Source organism: Mytilus trossulus, chromosome 2, assembly GCF_036588685.1.
Source record: "Mytilus trossulus isolate FHL-02 chromosome 2, PNRI_Mtr1.1.1.hap1, whole genome shotgun sequence".
In the NCBI taxonomy this organism is placed as follows: domain Eukaryota; kingdom Metazoa; phylum Mollusca; class Bivalvia; order Mytilida; family Mytilidae; genus Mytilus; species Mytilus trossulus.
In genome coordinates, this window is record NC_086374.1 from 40,406,530 (window position 1) to 40,421,538 (window position 15,009).

The window sequence follows — 15,009 nt, forward strand, 5'->3', positions numbered from 1 at the left end:
AAAAAACCACCCATGATAAATTCACTGCTAAAAGGGGAGCTAACTAGAAATTGCGCAACAACAGACGATTTTTTTCTCTCCACTCAATCAAAAACTTTGATGCTATAAAATACTTTAGTCTATATAAATATGCCTAGAAAAAAGCCTTACAGTGGAAAACAGAAGAAGTTACAGCTACAAGAGAAGAGAAAAGGGAAAAAAAACAGTAAATGGCATTTAATTTACAGAATTGACAGATCATGAGCATCATCATAGACATCAAATTTATATAACAGAGTTACATAAACTGATAAAATATGTATTCACTTTGCTCATTAACAAAACAATTTACCGGACTTAAGAAATAATTGATATGATTGATCAGGTTCACCCTTGGAGGTATTGTGATGGTGCAGTTGGGGATCCAGAACTTTTCATATTAAAAAGGAGGGTGGCTGCTGACTGATCCCAGGGGGCCCCACTCCAGTCATGCTTCAGTGATTCCTTGAGGCAGATTTTACAATAAGAAGGAATTATTGTTTTTTTGTATCCATCAAAAAAGCAATTGCTGAAACTGTGAAACAGACTGTGTAATGGAGTAATGCATTATGTTATTGAATAAAATGTGTCTTTCTGAGTAAATAAAAATAAAAATTACTCTGTGCTTGTGTTTTTTGTTAGAATTAGAGGGTTTTCAATTTCAAAATATTGGACATGGAATAGACATCATGACCTTCTTTACTGACATCCAGCTTATTTGGAGTGGAATTTTGAAGTATTATTTATAAGTTGAGCCTTATCACATGGACTTATATTTTAATAAAAAGTCTTCTTTTGTGTTTTAATCATAACTTTAAGGCAGATTTTTATTGGTAAAGGCTAAAAAAGGTAATTTAATAATATTGTTGCTAACGTCACGTCTTTTCCGTCCATTGTGGTATGTCACGATCGCAATTTTCTTGTTGGTTCTCAGACAGGCAATTGTAGTTATTTTTATCCCGGGTTTTATAAATAATTGAAAATAGCAATCATATTAAATTTGGATGACGTAAGGGGGTCAAAGGACTTGAGGAATCAATATCATTGGCTGTTTTATTTTTTGCGAACGTTACTACTTGAGGTTTCCGTCCAAATCAGTGTCACGTGAGCAACATATATTTAGATCTGTAACTCTCCTGTATAGGAGTTACGATATCGCCCTTTGCAGAATTAGATTCGGAGTCAGTTCCTTCACATGATGGGGTAGCAAAGAAGGTTAGTTGTATGTAATATCGTTACAAGAGGACCTTAAATGTATTCCGTCCATCAAAAAGACGTTCGCAACAAAACGTAATGTCATGATAGTAGATGTTGCTAATGTTACTATTACGAATTGGTTTCATGTGTATTCATTTGATATAAAGTACACCTGCAAATGACATTCTGTATATTTAGAAATTCTAAACCAGACTGTACAATTTTATTACTCCAGGCATATATTAAACATCACTGTGCATACATTTGAACTTTTAAAGATGTTGTTGCTCATGTTACATGTCCAAATGTCGCTAACGTTACTTATTTTTGTCTCCGTCACGTTAGCAACATGAAAGTAGGAGACAGAACACAATACTGTAAAATCTGCCTTATATAATCTACGAAATTTTTTCAACAAAAGGAAGGGGCAGGGACCCCCCCCCCCCCCCCCCCCCCCTCATGGATCCGAGTATGCAGTAGGATTGCTTTCCTTAGTTCATGAGGTAAACACTTAGTCAATAGATGTATTTACACTTGTATGCAAATTTGTCCGCCATTATGTAGAATCACACATTGACATAACAATTCAAAATAATTGACGTCACAATAAAAAAGTGATTGTTGCTTGAAGGCAAAATGTTATTCGGAGGTGATCTATGGTCATTTGGAGACAAAATTCAGCTAAATACCAAATGGGTAAATACGTTTATCGTAAGAGATGGAGCTAAGGAATAAGTTCTTTATCTCAGTTGGTTAACATGCATGACATGCTGCCTTGAAATGTTCACAAAGAATCCAGATTTGAGTCCAGGTAGGGACTCAATTTTGTAAGGAAATTCATGCTCCTCGTTTACAATATGATTTTTCAGGTACACCATTACAGATAGATAATTATATAATCATTGATGATTGTTCAGGTTCACCATTTCAGAGTGAGACTGAGCCATGACAGCATATTGTAATTATTTAAAGAGAGGCAAACTGTGGCATTTTCTCTTCAAAACTACTTGTATGGAATACAATCATTGGTTTATATGTTTAGCAGTTAATTTGTATTATAAGGTGAACAAAATGTACTGGAAATTTAAATATATATTTTTTTTTTTGTAAACAGGTGAAAATGACAGTGATGAAGGATCAAACCAGGAGGAAAATGACAGAGTTCCAAGTTCATCAAAAGTAGAGGAAGATGAATCTCAAACACAATCTTTACAACAACAGTCTGTCCAGTCAACAAAATCTCTTGAGCCAAACAGGTGATACATTGCTTTGTTTCTGTATGCCATGCAGTTGTCCAAACCATGCCTTTCATTTTCCTGGTTATGATATTCCAATTTTTGATTTTCAAATTTTGGGAATTTTTGAATCCAGCAAGTCTTTACCTACATCATGGGTAAACAGCAAGTCTTTACCTACATCATGGGTAAACTAAAGGATAGGTTTAATCCTTTAGTTTACCCTTTAAGAGCAATTAAACTACTAATAAGTATAAACAATTTGCTGCTTAATTGTGTACAGTCAAACCATTTAAGATTCTAAAACAACATTAAACTTTCAAATAAGGTAACAAATTTTCATCTGTATACGTGTACAAATATGGTAAGAGTATTTATATCCTGTTTTAATTATTATTGATGTGATTGCTTTTCATTTAGATATCGACTTCAATTCCTCCAAGAATCTAATACAAAATTAAAGAAGAAAAGAGAATTAGGAAGACAAGTTTTACATCCCGTTTCAGAAGTAAGTTTTTTAAGTAGTAAAAGTTTCCTCTTGCTCTCTTATTTATTGATTATAGTTAAAAATGAGACTGTTTATGGTTGGTGTTTTCTTTTCTAGTTGCACAAAAAAGCTATACCATGGCATTGAATACATATTATGATGTATAATTAACATGAATAGAAAATGAATATATAAAATTGAGAATGAAAATGGGAAACATGTCAAAGAGACAAAAACCCCACCAAAGAGCAGACAATAGGTGAAGGTCACCAATGAGTCTTCAACTATTATGACATGTATATATGTATAAAAAACTAGTTTTGAGGGCCAAGAAAAAATTGTAGAGAGTTCAATATAAATTCTGTAAAATATATATCTAGTATGTGTAAGGTGCTTGCCATACACATCATCGATTTTATTTCACAAGCCAGCTTTCAATACAGTGTATAACAAACTGACTACGAACAGGACAGGGACTTCCTGAGGATGCCTTTTCTACTCTATTGGTGGAGCCACGAGTCAGCACCTAATTTTTTGTCCTGATCAAAAAGACTAGCATCATGAACATGATGGCATTGCCTGTTGTTGGCATGAACATGATGAAAGAAAGGCAGTTTTTATCTTCTTTTCAATATTCAAATAAATAGGACTACACTGTATCTAAGTTGAAAGGGCTATTTAATCTCTTCTTGTTTTTTGTCGTACATGTATATCATGAAAACAAACACAAAATAGTGTAACATTGGAAATTCTGCCATTTAAAACAATTGCACTGCACAAGACAATACTAATATGACTCAAAGTTTGACCCTTTTATAGAAATTTCAAAATCAGAAACTTGAAATGCATCTGAATTTTTGGTAAACAAGAAAATGTTTGAGTTCTAATCTATAGCATTATGTTCTTAATATCCAAAGAAAAAAGTCCCATAAAATCTAACTTGAGGAAAACTCAAAATCAGCATTTTAAATTTCCTATGGAAATTAACATTGGAGGGGGAGATAACTCCTCAAAAAATGAGTCTATATTTTAGTTTTTGGTTGATTGTCTTGAAATTTATATATAGTATGATACTTTGATGGGGTTATAAGTTGATATTTGAATAAATTATATAATCTTCTGCTCATGAAATGTACAAAACTGAAATGTTATGGGTATTTTTATTTTTTTTTGTGCATTTTTCATTAAAGAAATTGCAAATTTGAAGCTTTGTGACCATTTTGAAAAAATCAGGTGAAAATTTGGTATTGTTTTTATATGTATATTATATTTTTTCAGCATCTAACTAGTCTTAAGAAACTTTAAACCACAAAAAGAATAATACATGCATAACTATATTTGAGATTCTTTACCTTGACATGTTGAAAAATTCCATAAAAGCTTAACTAAATGAATTACGAAATCTAGATTATCTTGATAAAAGATATGAAAACACCATTAGAGTTGTTTGTTACACTCAAAAGACCGCTAAAAAATCAAGAATCATTACATTCTGATGAATAGAAGTGGTAAAGCTATATTTTTGTAACAATTTTTATTGATTTTTCTGCCTTTTTTGCAAGAGTTATCTCCCTTTTCAATGCAAATCTCCATAGGAATTTTAAATGGTGATTTTGTAAGTCTTCCTCAAAAAAAATTTTAAGGGACATTTTCTGTGTCTATTTGAGGTATAAAACATAATGCTAAAGATTAAAACTTAAAAATCTTCTGTTGCAATTACTTTGAATTAAAGCTAGATTGACTGGACTATAACTCACATCTCCTTTTATTCATTGTAGTTCAATGCATGAACTTACAAATTTTATATTTCAGCTTGAACTTGAAGTATGTGATGATGACAGTGAACCTTACATAGACATTGCTAAGAGACCACCATGGCATTACAACTGTTCAACAGCAGAACTACAAAAAACAGAAACTAAATATTTTCAGGTAATACATGAAAGTAAAATTTTGCCTTCATACATTGGATTTAGAAAATTCTATATGGAAAAGAACTCATTCTCTCTTTTGATCTGTAAATGTTAATTATTGTACATATTTTAATCACAGCTTCTGTTGATATATTTTGCACACATGTAGGTTTTATTAAATAAAACTTTAAGCTTCAGAAAGATTGTAATGAGGGTTTAACCAACCTTAATTTAGTAAGGTTGGTGTACTCCAACTATTGGAGGAAGTTATAGAGGAAAGAAGAAAATGACCTTACCACTCATAGAAAAAGACGGTATATCTGTATTGTAGATTGCTTCTGTAGAATAAAAAAAATCTTTCTTTCAGGAATATGTGGAAAAGATCTTTGCTGAACATGATATAAATAAATTGAGTTATTTTGAGTTGAACTTGGAGACATGGAGGCAGTTATGGAGAGTACTGGAGATGTCAGATATTATCTTAATTATAGTAGATATCAGATATCCTGTAAGTTATCATAAAGTTGTTTCTTAATTATGGTAGATATAAGATATCCTGTAAATTATGATAACATAGTTTTAATACCCTTACTCCTGAGAAAGGGTTAAATATTATGACCCTTCATGTCTGTCTGTCAGATATAACAAATCATAGCTTCTTTAATTTGGTAGCAAGCTTTCTGAAGGCTTGCTATATTGTGTGACGTGTTTTTACATTCATTGCTCATCAAATGTGAACATAATTCCTGTTCACCAAATACTTCTATTGTTTACACATAATGGCCAGGTACAGAATTTAAATCACATTTTCTAGCAGAAACTGCATATCAGAGATTTGGGAGAATTGCTATAATGTTTCATATTCAAACATCTGATATCATGTGATGCATTTGCACACTGATGCTTAACAACAACTTACAAAATTTCACATTATTCACAGAAACTAAGATTCATGACATCCTGAAATTTGATATCAACATTCATAAAAGGATTCACATTCATTACTTTCAATTTTCTGTTAGCATCTTCTTCTTTTTACATTGTCAAGAGGTATGAATCAGTTTGAATTAAAGCATTTTATTAGGTGTTTGTGTAGCAATAATTGAAGCTTCAAACATTAGCTACTTGTATTTGTTTCTACATCAGCTACATGAATATCTAAATTTTATAAATTTTCATTTTGCATATATATATATATATATACAACTCGTCTAAACATCAACCCAACAATGTTAGATCTGTAAATTTGCTTTCGCAAATTTTTGGTTCTTCCCTCGACGGGATTCGAACCCATGCTACTGTGATATCGTGACACCAAATCGCCTGCACTGCAGCCGTCCCGCTAGACCACATGACCACCTGGGCTCTCAAAAAAAGAGCTTTCGGTGGGCATGTGTTACCTTTCCACGTCAGTTTTAATCTAGCGGCGTACTACAGTACATGATATATAAGGCATGAAGATGTTATTGTTACAGATCAGCTAAATTATCTATAGTAAAGGATCCTACAAATTAATGTAAGATACAGTCACAGAAAATAATTATATTCATAAGTACGTCTGAGTCAGTGACAACCCTACAACAGATGTATCCATCGGATCGCCATCAATGATGGTGATACATGGCTGTGTACATAATGTATATACAACTTGTCTAAACATCAACCCAACAATGTTGCTTTCGCAAATTTTTGGTTCTTCCCTCGCCGGGATTCGCACCCATGCTACTGTGATATCGTGACACCAAATCGCCTGCACTGCAGCCGTCCCGTTAGACCACATATATATATATATATATTGTTATGTTTCAGATGCTCCATTTTTCTCCAGCATTATATAACCATGTAATAAATGATTTAGGAAAACATGCCATTTTGATATTAAATAAAGTTGATATGGTACCACCAGAACTGGTTATAGCATGGAAAGAGCATTTCCTGTTAAAATATCCTAAACTACATATAGCTTGTTTCACATCATATCCTAAAGAGGCAATAACAAATATAATACCTGGTAAAGGTAAGCTTATGTGTTTTTGATTTTATCATTTTCATTTTGTTTGATTAGGCCAATTTTGTTTATGCTTAGAACACTCGTGACTAGAACCACAAATATTTCTGTGCTTAAAAAACCCACAACACTGTATTTTAACCTGAACACCAATAGTTTTATAGACTTTTGTGAATCTATTACTTAGTGACCAGAATTTAATATAGATTCATTGATTTCCCCCTTCCACTGTTCTAGGACTCTTTTTTTCATGTTCTAAAATTTAGCTGTTTCATTGATGGTCTTTTGTCAAACTTGTAGATATTGAATTGATTATGAGTAGATATTTAGAATACTTAGCTACTGCTACTATTATATAGGGGTATAAGTATTACAAACAATCTGTTTTAAAATGATCTTTTTCTTTCATTAGAATTAAGTGCTGCTGAGAAAACATCATACACAATATTTTAGAAGACTTAACCTTTAACATGAATATTATTTGTTTATTTTTTATTACAAGCCAGAAAGAAAAGAAACAGAGGTGGAAGATTTGCAATAAATATGGGAGCTAGAGAATTATTGGAAATATGTGAAAGTATTGTACAGAAAAAGGGTATGATTAAACATTTTTTTATGAGTTATTAAATACTGAAAAAAGGGAGAAAACTATTTTTTTTTATATTAATGGTATTAAAATTTATTACCATTTCTCTAAGTCATATATAAATGTATTTGCCTTATATTTAAAACTGATGAGCTTAAGCAAGCATGTATATTTCTTAACATTATATAAATTTTTTAATTATGGATGTAAACATTTGTGTCTAATCTTATTTTATTTTTACACCCAATGACTAGTATGCCTGATATATACACACAGCTGTATACACATTCTGCTGTTATGGAAAATCTTTACATATGATTTCACTGGAGATTACATTGATAAACTGTTGTGAATAAAGTCAGACGATGTTATTGGCACCAGAGATAAAAGTACATATTAATTTTTTTTATATATAATATTCAAGTTCCATGCCCTCAAAATTTAAACAAATAGAATTCAAAATGATACAAATCAATAGATGCTATTTTATCTCTTTAGCTGTGCATATAGAGAAAAAAACAAAGTTTGATCTTTTCTTTTCTAGTTGACTTGTCATCCTGGAGACATAAAATTGAATCTGAAAATGAGGCTTCAGGATTGGATGAAGATATTAATGAGAGCCATGAAGATAACACAGCATCTCCCTCTCGAGAGAAATATAAGAATGGTATGCTTGCAATTGGATGTACAGGTTAGTAACTTTATATACTTAGGGTCCCGACACACTCATACTGGTTGTCATGACTGGTTTATAATACATGTACATCTTAACAAATGACTGAAATAAAATTCCTAATTTCAGTTATATTGAGTCTTAGAAATGTGTCAAGATCAGACATTTTAAATCTCTTTTTTAAGAAACAGGAAGCCCTTTTAGATATCTCAGTGTTTCCTGTAGCAAAACATAAGGCTATAAATAATTTTCTTAAAAATGCAGACTTTTCAAAGGTTGATGTTAGAATTAGACTGTTAATATAGAAATTCATTTGCAATTTCGGAATCTAATGCATTTTGGGTAATATTTTCAAAAGCGTACTTCATAAAGTTGTGATTGGTTTTAAACATTCTAAACAATGGAAATTTAACCAATGATGTAATGTTATTTTTGTGTTGGTGTACGAACGATGAGATTACCCATAGTTCTTAGATTCTGAAAAGGCGATTATACATATATATACTTGGGATAAAAAAACAAAGTTTCATTCTATCTGGGTCAGTTGTCATTGATTAATTTGGTTAGGAATTTACATTTAACTATTGAATACAGTAAAAATACAGACTGTATGAGAAAAGAGTAGGGGCAATAAGGCCCTTATTTGGCCCAAAAATTACTGTAAATTTTAAAGTTATCATAAATATTCTTAAATTACAGAAAACTTGTCTAAGGTATAAGGTTCAAACAAAAACAAACAAAAATTGACATAGAACAAGTTACCATGGCAACAAATCATAACCTTATTTGCATATTTTGTTAAATTTCGTGATTTTCCTTGTTTTTTCATAAAATTTTAAGTATATTTTAGACTGAAAAAGTATGAGCGCACCCAATAAAACAACTTTATATTTGATGAGATAATGCCAATAGTTATAATAAAGCTTTTGTTAAATTATTTTGTTGTTTCTCGGCTGCACACATGATGTTTCCACAACAGAAATAAAGTCAGAAAACTGCATAAAATCTGTATTTTTCATGGTTTTTGTTAAAACAGTACATATTATGACGTAATTTTTGACGTCATCAGATAAAAATCTTAATGTTTTCATTTATGTTTCTTGACCCTATGAATTCCTAAACATTATGTGCCAATTTGAAATATTTATCAAACATTTCATTTTCTTGGGCCAAAACTAGGACTTAATGTATTTGTTTGAATTTCTTGTTAAATTTTTTGAAATGTGTCTTCAAAAAACTACTCTCAAAATCTTCATTTTATATTTTGTAGGCTATCCAAATGTTGGAAAATCATCATTATTAAATGGACTTAAAGGAGTAAAGGTATTATTTTGAACATTGCATTTGATTTTGAAAACTGATGTGTTTTGTTTATATTTTTTTAACCATTTATTTAATGTTACATCTGTAAGAAAAATTTACATGTACAATAGAAACATTGTTTTACTTAAGAACATTTATTAGAATTTAAAAGTTGCTAATAAAAACAAGTGTATATTAAATGTAAAAATAGTACAAAATATATTGTGAAGTATATCTAGAAGCAAATCATTGAAACAATATATGAAAATCAAGCTAACTACATTAAGGTGTAATACCAGTTTATTCACATGCATGAAATAAATGGTAACAATTTCTAAATTATGCAGTCACTACATAAATCACATATAATATATATGACAGGATTAAAATGAGGATATTTATCTGACATATTAGACAAGAGCCTATTATGTAGACAGCAAACCAGATATATCTGCATGAAAATAGTATTTGTAAATATGGACCCCCAAACTGGGTCAAGTTAAAAGATAAATGAATATTTGTAGGGTTCAGTAATAGAAAGACCAAAATCAATTTAAGTAACGTATTCACTACTTAAAGGTCTAATAGAAGCTAAAATCTTGAAAATAGAACTAGACCTACATTTAGACACAGGAAACAACATATCTAAATTTGAAAATAATTCCTCTAAGTTAAGTGTTTTTAAGTTGTTGCACAGACACTGTGGATGCCTGGCATACATCATCAAATTAATAACTGATATTTTCCTTTCGAAATCATATTTAAAAATGACACTTGTATTTCAGGTTGTAAGTGTATCTAAAACCCCAGGTCATACCAAACACTTTCAGACTATATTTATAACACCAACTGTCAAGCTGTGTGATTGTCCTGGTCTGGTTTTCCCATCAAAATGTGATAAAGCACTTCAGGTATGTACATGTATGACATAAGGTGTAATATTTGTTTGTTTGTAATTAACAGGAAAAGATACCAAATTTAAGATTTCCAGTATAAAATTAACCAGATTTGGTATGACACCAATGAGATGACAAAATTAACGATGTGAAAAAAACAAGTCATCACAGATTTGTAAACGATGAGCAAAACCATAACGTAAGCTATAAAAGTCTGAGGAATAAAAACTATGTAAAACACTTCACTATAGAAAACCAACAGTCTGATTAAAACTACAATAATAAATGAAAAAAATAAATTGGCAGACAGCATTCAATGACAAACACTTAAATAAATAGCTCCTGGCTTTGAAGGAAATGTAAAGAATAGGGTATGGTTCATGTGGTTTGTTAGCTCAGAAACTGTGCCTAACCTAGAAAGTAAAGTAACAACAATTAAATTATTTGACAGCAATATAACAACTCTGTAGAATAGGGATATAGCTCTGAAACTGTGCCTAACCTAGAAAGTAAAGTAACAACAATTTAATTATTTGACAGCAATATAACAACCACTGTAGAATATGGATATATATCTATTGATTATATTAAACCATGATTTTAGGCTAAGCAAGGAAACATCTAATTGTTTGTTGTATTACAATTCTAGGTGTTGGCAGGGATTTATCCAATCTCACAAGTACGAGAAGCTTTTAGTGCAATAAGATATTTAGCTGAGAGAATTAACATTGTGAACATCTTACACCTACAACATCCTGATCCGCCATCAAAAGAATGGTCTCCTTATGATATTTGTGAAGGTAAGGTAAATGCTGTGGATTCATTTATTTTCGTTGGTAGCAACTTTCGTGGTTTAAGGAAAATTTACATGTTCGTGGATATTTGATTTCATTGTTCTGCTGAAGTCTGCGTACAAGCCTATAGAAAATTTGTGATTTGTTGTACATTTAATTTCGTGGTTAATCTGTTCCCACAAAATCCACGAAAATTAGTATCCAACAAATATTAATGAATCCACAGTATTCTTCTGTGAGTGTGTGCATTATTTATACAAGTTTATTGATTTATGAATATAATGTAAAAATATTTTGTGACTATTGTGACAGTATTGTTATATAATATTGACTCCCTTAAAAATTTAGACCAACCGTTTTCTAAATAAAAATTGTATTAACTTGGTGTATGACATATCCATTTTTGAATTATTATACTGCATATCCATATTTCTCAAATTATTTCATTTTGCTAAATTCAGGTTAAATTTACAAATATATGCAAGATGATTGTATAAATGGTATTTCATACAGTTACTTTGGATGCATTGTAATGTCATGAGAATTTTATATGCATACATTTTTTTTATAATAGACCCTTTGATTATCAGTGTTTTTGTTACTGTTTCAAATGAAGAAATTTTGTATATTGCAGTTAACACATTATACACTGAATGATTTTAGTGTCATACAGTTTTGAAATATAATAGTTGACTTCAGATTGCATTTAAATTAATGGCATTGATAGACAAACTTTGTATAGTTTCAAGAAATTCTTAATCTTATGAAAACATTATTAAAACAACACTACAGCATTCCCACCCTTGAAGTGCATGGGAAGTCAGAATTAAATGTGATAAACCTTATTGTGTGAGTGTTTTAAGTTATTTGATCTTTTGGTCTCCTTATTCATTTGTTGATCCACACTTTATATCTGCAGCCTTTCACACAATCTTTAGGAACTGATGGAAATGTGAACACACCGGTGTCTACAACTTCTAATATAATGCTGTCTGAACATCTCTCACAAAATATTTCTTACATAATGCTTTTCTGAGCACATTCTATTTTAATAGTTTATCTAATTACTTTCTTGGGCTCCTACATCAAAACATGGACTTTGTTACATCTATTAACATGAGAGAAAGTTTATGATTGTTTTCTGGTATTTATTATTGGATTAGCAACATAGGATTCAGGCAGTACAAAGTTAAATGTAGGATACATTTTTCCTTTAGTGTAGAAAAGATCAAAGACAACTATTTTAAGTGACTTATGATTATATGATCTTTTTCAGCTTTTGCAATAAAGCGGGGAATGATAACAGCTAAGGCTGGAAGACCTGATATTCACAGATCTGCAAATTTAATTCTACGGATGGGATTAGATGGTCGACTTTGTTTAGCACTGAGGCCACCAGGTTTTACACAAAATAGAGGTAAAATAATTAAAAGAGTTATATCATTTTGAAACATTAATTATATGGAAAATTGCATTGTTAGCGCTCTCATCTGTACAAATCTTGCCAGAATTTTATGAAACTTATATCATGGGATAATATTTTTAATGTCTTGAATGAGTTCCAAAATTATTGCTGATCTCTTATTTGTAAAAGAGTTCTGCCCCCTTTGAATTATTAATTAAATGGAAAGTTGCCTTGTTAGTGCTCTATTTGTACAATTGTTGTCAGATTTATATGAAACTTATATCATTGGATTAAATCAGCAATGTTTTGGACAAGTTTGAATAACAGTGTTGATCTATTATATTTTAAAAAAAATATTACCCTTGGAAACATTAATTTTATGGAAAAGTGCATTGTCAGTGTTCCCATATATATATATACATGTATATATATTGCCAGATTTAATGAAACTTATATCATAGGTTTATATCAGCAACAATCTTTACACTTTCAAAAAGAACTGGTGATCAAATATTTTTAACGAGTTATGCCTCTGGAAATTATATTGCATTTTCTCTGAAGTCTTTATTTCTTGAAGATATTTAATAAAAGGTTTTTTAGTTACTGCATTTTTTCCTTGGATATGTAAAATATATGCAAAGTGTACAATATTGTACTCTGTTCTCTTATTTGACATGCAGTAATATTATGGTTTCTGCACGTACATAAATTTGTTACTTTATAATGTATTAATTTCAAAATTCAGAAAATGACGAAATTTATCTTTTTATAATTTTTTCCCCAGATATTTGGAAAGAACATCAAGAAACTAAAGGATTGATTGAGAAACTATCTAAATATAGGCCATCAACTGAAGAGTCTTCTGATGGTAGTGATGGAGAATTTGGCATTGATAAAGATGAAAATGAAAATGAAACATCATCAGATGAAGAGGATGTTAAAATGACAACTAAAAATCCTTTTGCTTTATTATGTGATGATGATTAAATACTTATTCAAACATGACTTCAAATGCAATAAGCCTATAGATATTACACTCAACTTTAATTCATTATCCTAATTATCAGTCTCCTCACTGTTATTTTTTTTATAAAATATGCTATGTCTTATTTCTTTTTGATTTAATGCTAATTATGAATCTGATAAGTTAAGCCCTATCCAACTTTTCTATGCCCTGCTCAATGGGGTGCTTTGTACATAGAAATACCAATAACCAGACATCCATCTGTCTTTCCTTCTGTCAAGTATGTCTAGTCTCATAAGCAATCTCACTTGTAAAAAGATTTTGAAATTGATATCAAAGCTTTATATCAGCAATGTCCAGGAGAGGCTCAAAACCAAACAATTGTTTTTAAAGGAGTTATGCTCATTGAAACTATACATGTTATGGAAAATTGCATTTTCAGGGCTTTCAAGCCTTCATTTCTTGTATTGTTATGAAATTTATATCAAAGGTTGATATAAGCAATGCCTAGAAACAAATTTTGAAAAACACAATTGACTAATTTTTATGCCCCTGGCGTAGGGGAGGGGGTATTAAGTTTTAACCCTTGCATGTACCTCCCAAAGTTGGTTTCTGTTCCCTTACTTTAGTTTGCTTCAACCAAATGATATGAAACTTACACACAATGCTTATTGCCACAAAACACATCAAGTTTTATTTTTGGTGGTGTACCTTTAACCATTTCAGAGTTATGTCCCTTCACAAATGGAAAAATTGCTGATTTTTTTCTTGTCTCTAACTTTAGTTTTCTGAAACCAAATGTTATGAAATTTACACACAATGCTATTTTCACAAAAGACGTATCAAGGTTGAATTTTGGTTGTGTCAATTTAATATTTCTAGAGTTATGTCCCTTTACAAATGGAAAAATTGCTGACTTTTTTGTTTCAGTTCTCTAATTTTCGTTTGCCTCAACCAAATGTAATGTAATACACAATGCTTATTACCACAAAATACAGATCATATTTGAAATTTGGTGGTGTCACTTTAACCATTCTGGAGTTATGCCCCTTTACAAATGGAAAAATTGCTGAATTTTTATTTCAGCTTTTACTTAAGTTTGTCACTTTGCCTCAACCAAATATTATGAAACTTATACACAATACTTATAACCACACCCACAGATCAAGTTATAATTTTGGTGTGTGGCTTTAACTGTTCTAGAGTAATGCCCCTTTACAAATGGAAAAATTGCTGAATTTTTCGTTTCCTTACCCTAACTTTATTCTGCCTCAACAAAATGTTATTCAAGTTATACACAATGCTTATTACCACAAAGCACAGATCAAGATGGGATTTTGTTGGTATCACTTTTACTGTTCTAGAGTTATGCCCCTTTACTAATTGAAAAATTGCTGGATTTTTCATTTCTGTTCTCTCACTTAACTTTACCTCAATCAAATATTATGAAACTTATACACAATACCAACTACCACAAAACTCTAATCAAATCCAAATTTCGGGTAGTGTCACTTATAACTTTCAACTTTCA

At 30.7% G+C, this 15,009-nt stretch overlaps 1 protein-coding gene across 1 annotated transcript; it reads left to right on the forward strand.

Moving 5' to 3' along the window:
* Nucleotides 1–38: 38 nt before the first annotated feature.
* LOC134707220 (guanine nucleotide-binding protein-like 1) lies at nucleotides 39–13,516 on the forward strand. The gene is made up of 13 exons (XM_063566811.1): nucleotides 39–205; nucleotides 2,330–2,471; nucleotides 2,871–2,958; nucleotides 4,750–4,869; nucleotides 5,218–5,358; nucleotides 6,660–6,867; nucleotides 7,361–7,453; nucleotides 7,989–8,135; nucleotides 9,388–9,440; nucleotides 10,205–10,330; nucleotides 10,965–11,115; nucleotides 12,386–12,526; nucleotides 13,299–13,516. Exons 1-13 carry the CDS (start codon nucleotides 130–132, stop codon nucleotides 13,499–13,501), a joined length of 1,689 nt encoding a protein of 562 aa, XP_063422881.1. The 5' UTR covers nucleotides 39–129; the 3' UTR covers nucleotides 13,502–13,516.
* The last annotated feature ends 1,493 nt before the right edge of the window (nucleotides 13,517–15,009 follow it).

What these genes read in the sequence shown, in the direction of transcription:
- LOC134707220 (XM_063566811.1), top strand. Translation starts at nt 130, where the DNA reads ATGCCTAGAAAAAAGCCTTACAGTGGAAAACAGAAGAAGTTACAGCTA. An exon ending in AAATCTCTTGAGCCAAACAG is followed by an intron (nt 2,472 to 2,870) that starts GTGATACATTGC and finishes CTTTTCATTTAG; the next exon opens with ATATCGACTTCAATTCCTCC. An exon ending in GCTTGCAATTGGATGTACAG is followed by an intron (nt 8,136 to 9,387) that starts GTTAGTAACTTT and finishes TATATTTTGTAG; the next exon opens with GCTATCCAAATGTTGGAAAA.